General features: G+C 40.0%; 3 protein-coding genes across 5 annotated transcripts; 2 read left to right on the forward strand and 1 right to left on the reverse strand.

The window, feature by feature from the left end:
* Positions 1 to 188: 188 nt before the first annotated feature.
* On the reverse strand, positions 189 to 2,469 carry LOC117616650. The gene is made up of 4 exons (XM_034346030.1): positions 1,888 to 2,469; positions 1,427 to 1,579; positions 1,114 to 1,319; positions 189 to 542 (listed from the first exon to the last, which is right to left on the reverse strand). Exons 1-4 carry the CDS (start codon positions 2,365 to 2,367, stop codon positions 335 to 337), a joined length of 1,047 nt encoding a protein of 348 aa, XP_034201921.1. The 5' UTR covers positions 2,368 to 2,469; the 3' UTR covers positions 189 to 334.
* A 290-nt stretch (positions 2,470 to 2,759) lies between these two features.
* Positions 2,760 to 8,402, forward strand: LOC117614747 (ABC transporter B family member 26, chloroplastic). The gene is made up of 18 exons (XM_034343645.1): positions 2,760 to 3,365; positions 3,468 to 3,595; positions 3,786 to 3,828; positions 3,934 to 3,978; positions 4,093 to 4,215; positions 4,300 to 4,403; positions 4,769 to 4,823; positions 4,910 to 4,980; positions 5,138 to 5,240; positions 5,424 to 5,634; positions 5,824 to 5,897; positions 6,430 to 6,486; positions 6,574 to 6,648; positions 6,786 to 6,860; positions 6,937 to 7,221; positions 7,313 to 7,377; positions 7,453 to 7,513; positions 7,819 to 8,402. The coding sequence occupies exons 1-18, from the start codon at positions 2,886 to 2,888 to the stop codon at positions 7,897 to 7,899; spliced, it is 2,136 nt and encodes a 711-aa protein (XP_034199536.1). The 5' UTR covers positions 2,760 to 2,885; the 3' UTR covers positions 7,900 to 8,402.
* Positions 8,403 to 8,796: 394 nt separating this feature from the next.
* On the forward strand, positions 8,797 to 15,486 carry LOC117614952 (transcription elongation regulator 1). 3 transcript variants are annotated; one of them, XM_034343896.1, is made up of 12 exons: positions 8,797 to 9,337; positions 9,641 to 9,692; positions 9,972 to 10,379; positions 11,093 to 11,373; positions 11,454 to 11,657; positions 11,737 to 11,925; positions 12,119 to 12,193; positions 12,274 to 12,340; positions 12,477 to 13,575; positions 13,653 to 13,706; positions 14,773 to 14,847; positions 14,994 to 15,486. In XM_034343896.1, the coding sequence occupies exons 1-12, from the start codon at positions 8,984 to 8,986 to the stop codon at positions 15,037 to 15,039; spliced, it is 2,904 nt and encodes a 967-aa protein (XP_034199787.1). In that variant the 5' UTR covers positions 8,797 to 8,983; the 3' UTR covers positions 15,040 to 15,486. The 3 variants fall into 3 exon arrangements, with proteins under 3 accessions (XP_034199787.1, XP_034199786.1, XP_034199788.1); XM_034343895.1 differs by having other exon boundaries at positions 14,773 to 15,486; XM_034343897.1 differs by lacking the exon at positions 14,773 to 14,847.
* The last annotated feature ends 468 nt before the right edge of the window (positions 15,487 to 15,954 follow it).

Raw genomic sequence — 15,954 nt, forward strand, 5'->3', positions numbered from 1 at the left:
ATTTAATTGATGAATTAAAATGCAACTCGAGTATAAATTTAAAGACCATTTGAATAAATAACCCTATTTTAATATATATTTTACAGTTTTGTATAATACATTTCATGTTATAGCTTCTAACAAGACGGTCAATATTTGGAACCCAAAAAAAAAAAAACAAAAACAGCACTTGAGAAAACATAGTCGCCTTTGAGAAAGAACTTGAGAAATTTAATATTTTCACCATGAAATGTACATACATTACATGAACAACATATAATTACACTAATAAGATGATGAACACCTCAATGATTCACAAATACAGTGATACTAAAGCTTGTACTGTATATATAGTTCAGTTTTGAAGAAAGAGGGCAGCTCCAACTAAACCCAACCACAACGTCAAACTTATCCAAAAGACTTGGTTTTTCTCCAGTCCAATTGGAGGTCGCCATACCATAAAGTCCCCGAAATAGTCTTTTGAAGACGGGAGCTGATTGGTTATTGTCCCACTGCTCCTCTCATCCTTGTCCTTGTATTTATCACTCCACGTTCCGGCGTAGCTGCATTATTCAAGCATCAAAAACCTCATTACTAAAGGAAAACATAGAGTTGCTGAAATGACCAAATCTAAGCCATGAACAAAATACATCTAACAGTTTCAAGGCCCATATGTTATTTAAAAGCCCTGCTTCCCAAGAACTAGAAGACTAAGACAAGGGTAAGCAACTTCATTGACCTGTCCGATTGGGGCTTCGTGTGGTAAGAAAGAGTGTTTGATGGGAAAGCAAGACACAAATTCAGCAATTAAAAGTGGGGCAAAAGGCCAAGGCACTGATTTCAGACAGACTTGAATGTTAATTAAGAGAACTTCCAGATGGATCCTGATAGTCACCAATCCCTAAAAGGGACTATGTAATAGTTTCCTCAAGAGGTTAACTTTCGGTATCACTGTCTAAACAAGGATTTAGTAATTAAGTGGCTTTGAAAGGTCTGATGTTTGACAATGAGGGCGGGGAATATGCACATACAATTGCCAGAGGAAACACAGATGTGCACATACAATAGTACAGTAACCATAGGTCCAATCAACCATTAAAATGCACGATATGGTTGAGTGAAAAGCACCAATACCTGTCATAACTAGAACCAATGAGTGGTATGGTTACCATCTCTTCTTGGGTTATCTTGAGCTTTGGCGCTTGCAAAATGTAGCGAAGCTCTGCTGCTTGGCGTCTGATGCTGACACTGGGGTGCTTCTTCTCCAATAGCGTGTAAAGATCAATGCAATCGTCATGGCGGTTATTAGCCTCATAGGCCATAGCAAGCCAAATTTGTATCTGAAAACCATAACAGCAATTTCCATCAACACAGTGATCAAACATGTTGCAGCATTAACACAATTGCCAAAAGGAGATCATCATAGCCAATGGGGAGCTAAACCAACCTCACCACCAAATAACGTAGGCCTAGGAATGATTGTGAGTGCGCCTTCTAAAAACTCAATGGCACGACCGTACATGCCCCTTCCATAAGCCTTCTGCCCCAACTCAAACATCAACTGCGCCGTGGCTCTCCGCTCTGCTTGCTCCTTAGCCACCTGCACTCAAATCATAACACAAAATAAACCAATCAAATCTCGTTCCAACTACCCATTGGGCGGGCCGTAATTTCACCACCAACAATGAAATTTTAAAACTTGCTATACATCTAAAGCAATGATCTTTCAAGAATCAAGGCTTCACTTTTCCAAACTAAATGCGTACATCTCCATCTAGATTGGTTTCATGAATTTAACAAAACAACAAAAGAACTCAAGAACGGTTTCTTTTCCACTGTTTTCCGAGAAACCAAACAATAAATAGTAAGCTGAAAGAGTCAAAGGGTCAAAGGAGATAACAGACTGACCTTTTCCAGCTCTTTCCTCACTCTCATCCGCTTCTCTTGCTCCGTCTCTTCTCTGCCGTCGTCTTCATAATCCTCCTCTATCTGGCTCTGCAATTCCTCGGCTTTCTTAACCAACTCCTTCCTCTCTTCGATCTCCTTCACCCTCTTCCGCATTTCCTTCTCCCAATCGAACGGATCCTGATCTTCCCCATTCCCGTTACCGTTACCCTCCTCGTCCCTGTCAAAGTCCACGCCGTTTACTTTAGAATTCGCTTTGCCCCGAGCCACGACTCGTTGGCTCCGAGTCTCCCCGTCCGAGTCAAACCCCTTGGCCACGACAAAGCCGTTGTGCGCGTGACTGTGAGAGTCCCTCTTAGGCAAGTTCAAGTTCAGGTTCAAAAGAGCATCAAGCGCCACCGGACGAGTCTTCCGGTCTAGTATTATGGTCCTAGGCGACGACACGTCTAGTAGCAGAGCTAGGTTTCCGAGAACAACGGCCATGGCGCCGGAGGCAGACAGAGAGAGAGAGAGATAAAGAGACAGAAGGAAGATATGGGGTTCCCGCTGAAAAGACTGAGAGAGAGGTATTTGCGTCGTTGATTTATTTAGACCAAAATACCCTTAAAGTTGCATGGAAATTATTTTCAAACTTTTGAGTTGTTGAGCAAGATTCTGAATATGTTGAGGGCAATGTTGTTGGAAAGGATGTGAACGTGGCGTGTCATAGGATAGAGCCGTGTGGCAACTGTAGCAGCCTCGACTTGTCAGAGGGAAACACGCCACTGGAGCCCAAAACGACGGCATCCTGGTCGTCGTTTTGCAAGAAGACTTTCTGCATCCAATAATTTATTTAATTTTTTTTTTTTACGGCTTTCTCTTATGCGTACCCGCAACCGCGAGTGACGAGCTGATGTGTGACCTCTCGAGTTCCACATCTTCGTCTCCACGACAAAAAGGACCAGAGGCGGATTGGATATAACGAGTTTCAAGCTGCAAAGGCCATAGCTTTGCTTCATCCAATGTCTCTCTCTCCTTCAACTATGGTCAAGCCACTCTGCAACTTACACGCTCCCCTTCTCTCTTCTTTCCACCACAAACAACCTCTCATCTTATTAACCCCTCAGAAACTCCACCATTTCACCTCCGCAACCAGAACCAGTACGAAACCTCGCCTTTCTCTCTCTCCCCATTACTCTAATTCCAGACGCTTTCGTTTCTCTCCCCCAAAATCAACCTCCATCAATGGCTACGCAGCCGAAGAGTACAAGAACGATCCCAGAGAAACGGAGGTCGAGCTCCTCGAAAGGCTCCGGAGACTTTTCGCTTTTCTCCGCTCAATTTTGCCCGGCGGGACTTGGTGGAGCTTCTCCGATGAAGCTCAAATTAGAATATTCGCGAAGCCGGTGACTGTGGTGCGCGCTCTTACTCGGATGTGGGGCTTGGTTTCTCGAGACCGTTGGGTTATCTTTGCCGCTTTCTCTGCCCTAATTGTCGCTGCGGTTCGTGTTTTTTATTTATTTCAAACTTTAAGGCATGTAATTTGAGTTTTCTGGATTTTGGATTTACTGAGTTGCTTTGTTTGGCATTGCTGCTTGCTTCAGCTTTCGGAGATATCCATACCGCATTACTTGACGGCGTCAATATTTACGGCACAGAGCGGGGAAGTCGCTGTGTTCCGTCAGAATGTGCGGCTCTTGCTGCTTCTTTGTGTAGTTTCGGGAATTTGCAGGTCAAAATCTTGTATGCACAGAGTTCCCTTCTTCTTTTATTAGCTTACAAGTGTCAAAATAATATCAAAGCATGGAGCTTTTCTGAAATTTTTTACACTCCATATTTGATATTTGGAATTTGAACCAACTTCATGAGTGATCAGTTATTTGACACAGCTGCTGACCTCATACTCTGTTTCTGGACTTCAGTGGTATACGAGGATGCTGTTTTGGCATTGCAAATATGCTTCTTGTGAGTTTCTCTCTCATGATTTTGCCTCCTTTTCAATTCTGCCCCACCATCTCTCATGCTTTTGCCCCAAAATTGCTTACTGGATCCCTTAATGTCATATTTTAGGTCAAGCGAATGAGGGAAACACTATACTCTTCACTTCTTCTTCAGGTTCTGAAATATTGGACTGTTTTCTTTCAGAAAAAAAAATTCTATCAATCAAGTTATAACTTTCTAGATCTGTTAGTTTATTGTTTAACTTATTCTGCAGTATCTCTATTGTAGGATATATTCTTTTTTGACACTGAAACAGTTGGTGATTTGACAAGTAGGCTTGGGGCAGATTGTCAGCAAGTATCACGGGTTATTGGAAATGATCTGAATATGATATTACGCAATGTTCTTCAGGTTTAACCACTACTTAAATTACAACCCATTCGGAGTTTGCCCACACTCTGAGATTTAAATTGCCTCTGCATTATTCCTTTTCAGGGGACAGGTGCGATGATCTACTTGTTAATTTTGTCATGGCCTCTTGGTTTATGTATATTGGTGATATGCTCTACTTTAGCAGCAATTATGCTGATTTATGGCCGGTAAAACTTTTTCACAGTTTCATCAGTTATTCTTCCTCTATATGTTTATGCCTTGCCAAATACTGTTAATTCATCGGTGAATATAAGACTATGAAGTGGAAGTGTGGCAAAAAAAAAAAAAAAGGATGGGTAACATTAGAAATCAGTATACCCTTGGATGTGAATTATTAGATGTGGTTTGGTTTAAGCCACTCGTTTTATGAGGACAAGGAAGGAATAGGTAGTGCTTGGGAAAAGTAGAGGGTTGTGGTTTCAGAACAACAAGATGTCTGTATCAAATGCTTGTTGTTCTTGAGTCCCATTCTTTCGGATATTTTCAATGTTGCTGTAAGAAACTGAGGCATAAACTTTTACCTTTGTTGTAGGTACCAGAAAAAGGCAGCAAAGCTAACTCAGGAGTTCACTGCTTCTGCCAATGAGGTATAATAAACAAAATTTAAATATGAATTTGTTGAAGATTTTGGTTCCTAAGTGATTTAAATAATGTCCAGATTTTGGTAATGTAGGTTGCGCAAGAGACATTCTCTTTGGTGAGAACTGTTCGTGTTTATGGAACAGAAAAACAAGAACTTGGAAGGTGTGGATCCTACAGAATTGGATCCTTTATCAGTCTTTTAGATTTCAGCATTTGTTGCTACAACGGATGTAATAAATTTAGCATAGGCAAGCAGGAACGCTGTACTCATGTTTCATAGTGGTTGACAGAGATGTTTTTATTTCTGTATGTTGTATAGGTACAAGCTGTGGCTGGGGAAATTGGCTGATATAAGCTTGCGACAAAGTGCTGCATATGGTTTTTGGAATTTGAGCTTCAATGCTCTTTATCACTCAACACAGGTCTTGCTTTTTCAATGTTTTCAAAGAGATATGATATTAGTATTCAAAATAACCACTTTCTGTGTTCATGATTCACCCAAGAATTGATAATTTAATTTTAATTCTAGAATGTTTCATTTTTATTTTCTTGATCTTACTAGTCCTTGTAGTTGACTTATTTTATTGGTACACACAATTTTCTAGGTCATTGCTGTGCTGGTAGGAGGAATGTCTATTCTTGCTGGTCATATTACAGCAGAGAAACTTACAAAGTTTATATTGTACAGCGAGTGGCTAATTTATTCAACATGGTGGGTGGGGGACAATTTATCCTCTCTGATGCAATCTGTTGGGGCAAGTGAAAAAGTCTTCCAATTAATGGATCTCTTGCCTAGTGACCAATTTATATCAGAAGGCAAGAAAATTATGAATGTCAGTGGAACGTTTTACATCAATATGTTGTTTCATGTCATATTTAGGTTAAATAATTTTTTTGTTGCGTTTTATGGTGTATTTGTTTATGTCTTGCAGTATTGGCATGCCTGGAATTTGTATGATGATGTTTATTTGTTTAATTTAATTTTACTTTTTCTGTTGTGCGCAGGCTCAAGGTTGCAAAGACTGGTTGGACATGTTGAGTTTGTAAATGTTTCTTTTCATTATGCTACAAGACCAACGGTATCTTTCCTATCCAGACATCTAAGTTCAGTTTATGATAACCATGTTTCTGATATCCCCCATGCTCTTCACTTGAGAACAATGTGAGTGTGGCTAAAATAGAAATAAATGTCCTGAACGTGGTCTTTCCCTGTCTCCTAGTCCACCATACACTGCCCTAAAAGTGTTGGAGTCCCTTACTGTCTTGACGGTATGAAGAGTAGAGTACCTATGCAGGGAAACTTTTTAACTAGAAGCTGCTTTTTTTTTTTTTTTTTGGGGTCTCTCACACTAGAGTATCTCCCATTCTACTTTTTTTTTCTTCTTTTTTCTATGCCTTTAGTGGCATAATTATAAAGATCACTAATTAAGTTTACCTAGCATTAACACTATATTTAAAATTTGTACCACCAAATTCCTATAGTACACCATTTTATATGTCACCTGTTTCGTTTGACTAGGCTAGCTGATTAAAATAGTTATGTGATTCTTTTGTTGCTTAAAGTTGTTAAGGTTGGTAATGCCAAAAGAAAATAACTAGACATTTGAATAGGTACCTGTACTGCAAAGCATCAGCTTATCGGTGAAGCCTAATGAAGTGGTTGCTATTGTGAGTGTTGCTGACTGTCTTTATTGGTTTTTTATTTTCCCTGGTAAATTTTGAGCACTTAACTTTGAAACCTCCTAATTTTCATAGGTTGGTCTTAGTGGTAGTGGAAAAAGCACACTGGTGAATCTTTTGCTCCGTCTTTATGAGCCAACAAATGGTCAGGTATATTAAGCCATCCATCAATGTGTTACCACAAAAGTAGAAAAAAGATGGAAGGATTGATGGTGCTGAAATTTGGTCTTTGAATTATTATTTTGCTTAGCGCATTTGCCCATTAATTTACATTGCTTTCATTGCAGATTTTGATTGATGGTTTTCCTCTACAAGAGTTAGACGTCAAGTGGTGGAGGGAAAGAATCGGATTTGTCGGACAGGTTTGTATTATTGTTTCCAGCATGAAAGTTAGGAGATTATGTAGATTTTTTCTTCTTACAATTTTAATGTAAACAGGAACCCAAACTTTTTCGGATGGATATCAGTTCAAACATTAGTTATGGATGTACTAGAGATATTATTACACAGGAGGATGTTGAATGGGCTGCCAAGCAGGCTTATGCACATGATTTCATTTTAGCCCTGCCCAATGGTTATCATACGCTTGTTGATGATGATTTACTCAGTGGGGGACAAAAGCAACGAATTGCCATTGCCAGGGCTATTCTTAGGGACCCAACCATTTTGATCCTCGATGAAGCCACTAGTGCACTGGATGCAGAGAGTGAACACAATGTCAAGGTAAGCACTTCTGGCAATGAGCTCCCCACACCAATATCACAATGGTTTAAAAGGATAAGTAATTTGATGTGACATTCTCCCTTATATCCAGGGTGTTCTTCGCGCTGTCAGAAGTGACAAGACAACGAGGAGAACTGTCATGGTTATTGCACACAGGTTGGTTCTCTAATATCCTCCCTTTTGATTGTCTTAATGGGTTATTCTAAAAGTTGGCCTACTCACTTTTTACAGGCTTTCTACCATACAAGCTGCTGACAGGATAGTGGTAATGGATGCTGGTAGAATTGTTGAGGTTAGAAACTTGGCCTGTCTCTTACAAGTATTGTACGACATATTTTGGAATGTTTTCTGTTCTTATATTGGTAAGAAGCAACATGGGACTTTCAAAACCCTAGTTGGATTACTCCTGCCCACTTCAACAAAGCCTTATGGGCCACAATCTCTCATACTAGAGCACTAATTAGTTTTTTCTTTCTTTCTTTCGGGGTATGGGGCTTGGGTAGAGAGCTTGATGTACATACCACTCAACCTCGGCTTAGTAAGTTTCGCACCTGTTATTTTATTATGTAATCTGAATATATCTTTTGTGTTGCACAGACTGGCAGTCATAGGGATCTTCTTGTTGACGATGGCCTCTACGCACGACTGACTAGAAGACAAGCTGATGCTGTGGCATGATCTAGGAGTATCATAACACTACGAGTTGAACTCGTTTGTTTGATTAATTTTTTATGAGATGCACTATGGATGATGGAGGTTCAAGCAACTTTCTTACTGCTGAACCATACAATACTTAGAAAATGAAAACTTGTAGCGGGTAAAGCTGTGAAGGAAGGTCTATAGATGATGCAGCACTGAAGCTTTTGTAGTGATGCCAACCCCATCTTCAAACAGAATCTGCAGCATCATACTCTCCCTTTCGGAACATCTGTAATTTGAAAGAGCACAGATGCATGCATTGGATTGCGGCTGGATGAACAACCGGATTGCCATTTTATTTTTCTCAGGGAAACATACTTATACAACAAAATTGTTATAGAATTAGTGTGTGTACTCACTGTTGATATGTAGAACCGAGTAAAATGAACATATGAAATTATAGCAAAAATTGGATCTCGACTATGATTATGCCAGCTTATTTCGCTAATGGCCTAGTTTCCCACTTTCTGTGACTGATTTAACTTTGCTGGTGAATGTGTGAAGTCTGTAATATAGGAATTGTTAAAGTTTCTAAACTAACTTGGAGTACCCTGTTGCTATTTCTACTTGTTTGTATTTGTACTACATTTACCGACCACATTGCTCGTCATACCGCACCTCTAATACAGATGGGTCACATATATTACTGGGGTAGCAAAGTGTTCAATAAATGTAGTACAACTATTATTGTTTTTCTAAATTTTTTATGTAAATTCACCAAAACTAATCTTTATAATTTGCACAAGTAATATTTTAATTGGATTTGCGCTATGGGCTCCAATGACTTCCAAAAAGGGGCCAAGTCACAGCCTTAAAAGGCCCAAGTTATGGAACCCCCGCGGGCCCGCGGGAGTGGAAACATTAAACATGAAATCAAATCAAAGGGCCTTCGAAAAGTCGCTGCTACTCCTCCACCTTCATCACTTGTGCACGGTGCAAACCCTCGTTTCCAATCGAAACCCCCCTCGCATGAAATAACAAAACAAAACAAAACAAAAAAACAGAAAAACGAATTAATAATAAGAAAAACAGAAAAAAGCTCCAAAACCCAAAAGGGAAGGCCATGGATTCGTACCAAGCGCAGCAGCGGTACATGCGGCCGCAGCCACCGGCCACGTCGGATCCCTACCAATACCAGCAACAGCAGCAGCAGCAGCAACCGAGACCACAGTGGTACTCGAACCACTTCCAGTATCCGTCGCCTCAACAACCCCAGTGGGCTCCACCACCTCTCGCCGACCATCTCCCTCCGCCAGGTTCTTATCCTCCGCCGCCCCTTCCTCACCCTTATCCTCCTCCGTACCCCCCCAACCACCACTTTCCTCCTCCTCCTCCCCCATCTCGGCCTCACCTGCCTTCTCACCTCCCTCCCCCTCCGCCAATTCCTCCACCTCACTCTTATCCTCAGCACACCCAGGTATGCCTCAAAAACACACACACACACACACAGTCTCTCTCTCTCTCTCTCTCTCTCTCTCTCTCTCTCTCTCTCTCTCTCTCTCTCTCTGTATGTATGTAGCATATGGGGTCTGATGTGGATAAATTGATTTCTGGACCTTTTTGGCTGGTTTGAACTTTGATGTGTATGCTTGATATGAGGGTTAATGAGAGTCATTATTATTCTTGGTCTGAAAACAACCACTTCAATTTGTATTTGGGGTGAAGTTAGTGGCATTTTGTTGCATGTTGATATTCTAACGCAAAGCATAAATGTTTGTAGGAGTGGGGAGCTGCACCAAGTTGGCCAAACAACCAAGGTTGGGATTACCCAGGTAAGTTTCTTTCCAAATTTTAATTTCATATCAACCACAACTTGATTCGTTGAATTCATATTCAGTAAAACACTTTGTTTCCCATTATGTTTTTGTCGTCCACTTAATATTTTCGACCAAATTATTTGTAGTCGTGCTTGCAGTGGACAAAAACGAGGTCCTATTTGTGTTATTATTCAATTGCTTCTTTGCTCTTGTGTAAAGCCAAAATATTTCCAGGAGCTTTCACTTTTGTGGGTTGATGACATTGGATTGAATTTGATTGTTTTGTAATGGTAGCCCATAATAATCAAGAAGATTGGGAAGCCAAGGCTAAGGCATGGGTAGATGCGAGAGCGTCAACGGAGAATCAACATCAACAGTTGCAGTTTCCTCCGGCAGGCAGAGTAGAAGAGCAAAGTCATTATCATGATCAGTATCCCCAGAACGTTGATTCTCATTATTCTGGTACTCACCATCAGTCACTTTCTGCATCCAGCTATCAACAGGTTCCAGTTTCAGGTACTCCAACACACCAGCCACTGGGAATTCGTCCCCAGGAGACTTCATCTTCGTATGCTCATCATGCTGTTAGAGATGGAATGCCAGCTGTGGACACAAATTCTGTGTTTCATCGACAAGGAAACCTATCTACTAGTCCATCTGTTCATCAGCAGGAGGTACCTTCTAGTTATTCTTCTGTTACAGGTAATAATTCACATGGTATTGACTTTGCATGTGAAGCTTCTGTTCCACAACTGCTGTTACAGCACTCAAATTTACTCTTTAATTTTACATTCTGGATTTTTTTTAGCATTATCAAATGTAGGACCTTCCACACAGATCATTAGAGTATCTTGAAAATTAGAATTGGAGGTTGTTTCTTTTTGTGCAGCGATCATTTCAACCATATTAATCGGGATGTCCTTAGGTGGTTAATAGTAACTGGTTAAGTGGCTCTCCTCCTTTTTTTTTTGTTTTCAAATACGTTGATTATATTACTCCGCCAAGTGGATTGTGTTCTTTTTTAAGCTGAAGAAGTCTTATTAAGTTCAGCAAGAATACATTTTTGATTGAGTGCTGACCATCTCCAGTAAAAGGGCAATATTAGTCGGCAAGAACTACATCTCCCTTATACAGATGCTCTGAATTGGAGGGTATATATGGTTTTCAGGAGATATTATTTCTTCTAATTTTTTAAAAATAAGATGTTTCCTACCTTACTCAGCTTTTGCTGACATTAGAGGGAATAACTATTACTGCTAATATAGTCTGGAATGCAGAAAGATTGTAGAGGCTGGTTACATCTCCATTCTCACTCGGATTCCTAGTAGCCAATTGGGGACCCTTATTTGCCCCAAGGATCTTCCCCCCTGATTTGATCTTTTGATTTGCCGTTTGACTACTTACTTGAATGACAGGCAATGAAGGTTCTGCAGCTCAGGAAGAACAATATCACATGCAACCATCACAGCCAATGCTCTTTGCATATGGCAGTCAGTCTGCTGACCCAACAACCAATCTTGCTGACCAGCCTTTAGAGTTTGCACCTGGGTTTAATTCTGATCATGGTCTACACCTGCAGCCCAGCTATTCTTATCACGACCCTGCTACCACAGTGCCTTCCATGAATACCTGGTCTACTTCTGTTGCACCTGGTGCAGGTTATCCCTCTAGTCTTCCAGTTCCATCGGGACCACAGGTGTTAATTCTGGTTTCTTGAGTCTTTCTTCTTTTCTAAGGCCATGATATGAATTTCCTGACATATGTTTCATTCTTCAGCATGATCCTTCCATGGCAATACCCTCTCCTGTTCCTGGGCATGCTCCACCTTCATTTGGCAGTTTTCCTGGACTGAGCCTCCAGCCAACAATTCCATCTGCTGGTCCCCCCTTTGGTCTCACTGCAGGAACTGCAGTTCACCCTACTGCAGCCTTCCCTGGTGATGCATATGGAGTTTCTACAGTTTCTGAGCGCCCCAAAAAGGTAAAATTTTGCCATTGTAAATATTTCAATGGTGAGTGGCATGCTTGTTAATTTTTTCTACTCCTGAAATTTATGGTAGGCTTCAGTGCCTAATTGGCTTAGAGAGGAAATTAAGAAAGCAGTCATCACAAGTTCATCTATGGACCATCCTAAGGAGGAGACGCAATCCATTGAGGATGAAGGAGTTGATAGATCTTTTGGGAAGGGAGATCAAGCTGATAGCAAGAGCATCGATTCTTCTAGATCAACTGAAGAAGAGGATGATGAGGTTTTATTCTATCACCTAAGTTTATTCATTTTGCATCTGAGCCCCACTCCTCCCCCTTAGTGAACTGTTCTTCTGACAAATCCTGTTTTTTTTCCCTCCATATATTCATCCCATGATAATAGCTATTTGGATGCACGTCATTTCCTTATGGAAACTTACATGCCGTATCTTTCTTTTTTTGGTTTTGTGGTAGGATCAAGTGGAAGCAGCTAGGACTGCAGCAATTAACCAGGAAATAAAGCGTGTTCTAACTGAAGTTCTCTTAAAGGTTTGTAGTGTTTAGAAAATGATAGATTTGCTAATTTAACTCGCATATACTGCATTTTTAACTCCTATGTTTTTGGACAGGTTACTGATGATCTGTTTGATGAAATTGCTACAAAAGTTCTTACTGAAGATGATCTGACACTTGAAGGTAATTATACCATAATTACAGATCCTTGTCTTTGATCTTATGTATTTAAAGTAGCTTTTTTAGTCTAGCATTCTGTTCTTTTTTTATCTTAAAGAAAATAAACAAAGAATTTAATTAATTATGTCATTTGTTACAGTTGAACAGAGCACACTGACTTCAAACCATAAGTTATTGCCATCTCCCCCAGCAGTTTCAGCTTTCAAGGCTTCTGCAAAGGTTCTAATTCCGGCCAAGTCTAAGGAATCTGAGACTGAAGATGTCAGTGAAAAATCCAGTTCCAGCTCACCTGGTAATGTGTTAGGTCTTGCAAATTATGCAAGTGATGATGACGATGTAGATGGTGATATTCAGAGTTCTGTTATGCCAAATTCTGGGAAAGATGCTATTCTTCAGCACTCAACTGTCAAAAAGCCTTCAAATGTTAGGCAGGATACCACTACAAATGACAGTTCTTTGGTAGGGCTTGAAGAGCACGGTAGAAGTCAGACAATTTTAGAGAGTGATCTGGGCAAAACCAGTTCACTTGAGTCCAAATATAACAACAGTGCCGCTATTAGTGATATTAGTTATAATAGACAAAAGAATGTTGAAAGTAATGCCGCTAAAAATCTGCCAGATGGAACTACTGCCTCTAGGCTGAAGGATACTGTAGGCACATTGAAACCTGACCTCCATAAAGAAAATGTCAATGTCAAAAAAACATCAAAAGATGACTCACAAGGTAGGGAGTCCAGGATGAAACCTGATAAGCATGATCGACATGAGAGTAAAAATAGTTCTGTGACGGACTTCAATAAGGACTTGGAGAGTGGTAAGATTAGGACAGTTGAGAAGGGTGATGGGAATCGTAGGGGGCATGATGAGAGGCATTCGAGAAAGGAGAGGACAGATGATCGGAATGGCTCAAGAGAAAAGGTGAAGGAGCAAAGTCTTAAGCCTGTAGAAAAGGCACAGGAATCTGAATCAAGAAAAAGATCTTCCCATGCTGATGACAAAGAGGATAGAAGAGAAACAGAGAGACTCCATAGCTCTAGTGCTAAAGAAGATAACAACAGAAAAAGGGAACAGGCAAAGGATAAGGAGGATGATAGATCAAGGCGTAAACATTCTACTGACTCAAGCAGGCACAAGAGAAGGCGCTCCTCTTCTGTTGGCAGTAGGGGTAGAAACAGCAAGGACAACTTGGTTAATCATGCCAATGATTCAAGTGATGAAGCTTCTGATGATTCTAAAAGGTTCTTCATTGTGATCTTCTGATTACTCCTGTTCTATTTATGTTATGTTGTGGCTCATGTACAGTTATGTGCTGCAGGAAGCACTCAAGGAGACGTAACTTATCACCATCACCTGTCAGGTCTAGGAGAAGGTACCATTTATCAGAAATTTGTGTCCGCTTTTTGTTTCTCTGTTTGCATCATAAGGTTCAGCCTATTGTGTTTTAAATAGCTCTGGAAAAATGAAATTGGTAATATGTTATGGAGATATTACCTTCTTATATCCAACTGAAATCAACATAACTTAAGCATAAGGTCGTTAGCAGGTTGATGCCAAAGATAGAAGAAACAAAATGAAATGATTTTAAATCCTATTCAGTACCCTCTTGTACTCAATCTGTTCATCTTATGTTTTTTGGCGGTTTCAATGTGACTCTTGTGTGAGATTGACCCTTCTTTTTTGTCATTTTATTTTTATACTATGCTGTAGATCAAGATATGTTTTTCGGTCAACTACATCTACATTGCATTGATCTTTTTAGTGTTAAATGTTCTAAATCTTTCAGCATTCTCGTTCCTGTTGAGGTTTGAGTCATATTCCAGTGACAAGTTTGGATGCATGTTAACTGAGTGACTTGACTGACGTAGCATTTTGAGGTTATGAAAGTTGTATTATGTGTAGCTCTTTTATTTTGAATTGATTTGCAAGACCAGAAATTAAAACTAAAATCAGGAATGAAGCGTAAAAACATATACATGGTTTCATTGTTTGTATATTTTAAGTAACTGTGTTGAATTCAATTTCATTTACATATTCTGGTCTTCTGAACATGAATAAAGATCGATCATCTGGATCTCGGTAACCTTTCACACAATGCTGTAGCAAAAACATTATTGTGGAAAGAATAGTGGGCATCCTGGTTTTTATTCTATGCTGTCCTTTGTCGGATTTACAGTGGGAATTTGTTTTATGTCTAGTTTCAGAACACATGGTAAAGTGCAGTATAAGACAAAAGCTTAAATCTTTTGGTTTCTAAATCCCTTGTGAGAATTATGACTTTGTCATATAGTTTCTTTACATAGTCATTAGAAGCAGAATAATATGTTCTAATGGCCACTCCCTATCCAGTATGACTCTGCAAAAGGCTGAGCATTTCTCTTCCTGAACCATGTATGTATAACTCACCAAATTAGTATCATGGATGTTTTCATTTCTAGACAAGTTTCGCGGTCTCCACATAGCAAGCATTCTCAGCGCAGGCATTCTCCTTATTCTTCTGTTGATTCCAAAAGGTATGTCGCCATGAAATCTTTGTTGTGTATTGTTTTTCAGACATATACACGTATGAATAAGCAACTCAGGTGATATTGCCAGGCTTCTGCTTCTATAACTCTAAATCCTTGTATGGTCTGTTTTAACTGCACTAATTTATATGCAGGGGAAGAAGGTCAAGGTCCAGATCACCTGTACGGCGGCAGAGATGATTGGAGCCATGGTCCGCCAAGGATTAAGAGCTAGACTTATGTTCGTTAGTGGTCTGAAGACTGATGAGTGCTGGAACCGAGTTTCACAACAAAGCCGGTGCAACGTGTGAAGCTACCGCAGTTGAGGACTATACCTCTGTTTCTCTGAATACGAAGTGGGTGTTACTTTGTTGAATGGGTGCATTTTGTCCCGAGGAGAATGGCATGCACGACAGCTTTGAGGCCGATGGGTGATGTGCATGAGGTGATGGTGGATTTTGTAGGAATTATAATCACAGTTTTGTGGCATCACGATTTGTAGTTGTGACCCACATAATTTGTATGTATTGCTCAAATGTTGTCGGGACGTTGTTTTGTTCATATCAGCATTGCTGATTTTGTTTCTTTTTGGCATGTGACAAAATAGCATTTTTTTTCTTCTTAATTTTCTATTTATCATTCGACCCAGATGATTATGTGTGATTTTAGTTTGAAGAATATAATGGGGTCTTAACTGACATAATTTTACTTCTGTTTTATGAGAGAATTTTAGATCAATTTAAAACCCATAATAAAATGATGTCAGTGCGTAACAAGAGATTTAAGTAAAGAAAAGACTCAAGTGAGGGGCTCGTATAAAGAAAAGACTCAAGTGAGAGGCTTGTAGATCAAGTGATTAAGAGCAGTTATTTGATTTCCCCGCCCTAGTATCGTTAATGTCAAAAAAGAAAGAAAAGACTCAAAGCTTAAACGACGCCGTAAGGAAAGGAGTGCCGTATGGTTTCGTTGACTATCGCGAGTACAGAGATTCAAGAACGCAAATCAAACGTAAAAAGGTAGGCGAAGACTTATAATGGAATCTGACGTGTAAAAGGCGACAATCTTGGCAACTCACATGGATCCCGCAAGGCCTTGTCCTTGGTGGGAGCGCCACTG

Source organism: Prunus dulcis, chromosome 1 (assembly GCF_902201215.1).
Source record: "Prunus dulcis chromosome 1, ALMONDv2, whole genome shotgun sequence".
NCBI lineage: Eukaryota > Viridiplantae > Streptophyta > Magnoliopsida > Rosales > Rosaceae > Prunus > Prunus dulcis.

Excerpts from the sequence above, each read along its gene's own strand:
- LOC117614952 (XM_034343895.1), top strand. The coding sequence starts at position 8,984 with ATGGATTCGTACCAAGCGCAGCAGCGGTACATGCGGCCGCAGCCACCG. Across the intron at positions 9,338-9,640 it reads CTTATCCTCAGCACACCCAG|GAGTGGGGAGCTGCACCAAG; the intron begins GTATGCCTCAAA and ends AAATGTTTGTAG. Across the intron at positions 13,707-14,772 it reads CCTGTCAGGTCTAGGAGAAG|ACAAGTTTCGCGGTCTCCAC; the intron begins GTACCATTTATC and ends TTTCATTTCTAG.
- LOC117614747 (XM_034343645.1), top strand. The coding sequence starts at position 2,886 with ATGTCTCTCTCTCCTTCAACTATGGTCAAGCCACTCTGCAACTTACAC. Across the intron at positions 3,596-3,785 it reads GTAGTTTCGGGAATTTGCAG|TGGTATACGAGGATGCTGTT; the intron begins GTCAAAATCTTG and ends TCTGGACTTCAG. Across the intron at positions 3,979-4,092 it reads ACTCTTCACTTCTTCTTCAG|GATATATTCTTTTTTGACAC; the intron begins GTTCTGAAATAT and ends TCTCTATTGTAG.
- LOC117616650 (XM_034346030.1), bottom strand. The coding sequence starts at position 2,367 with ATGGCCGTTGTTCTCGGAAACCTAGCTCTGCTACTAGACGTGTCGTCG. Across the intron at positions 1,580-1,887 it reads TGAGGAAAGAGCTGGAAAAG|GTGGCTAAGGAGCAAGCAGA; the intron begins GTCAGTCTGTTA and ends ATTTGAGTGCAG. Across the intron at positions 543-1,113 it reads ATTGGTTCTAGTTATGACAG|CTACGCCGGAACGTGGAGTG; the intron begins GTATTGGTGCTT and ends TGAATAATGCAG.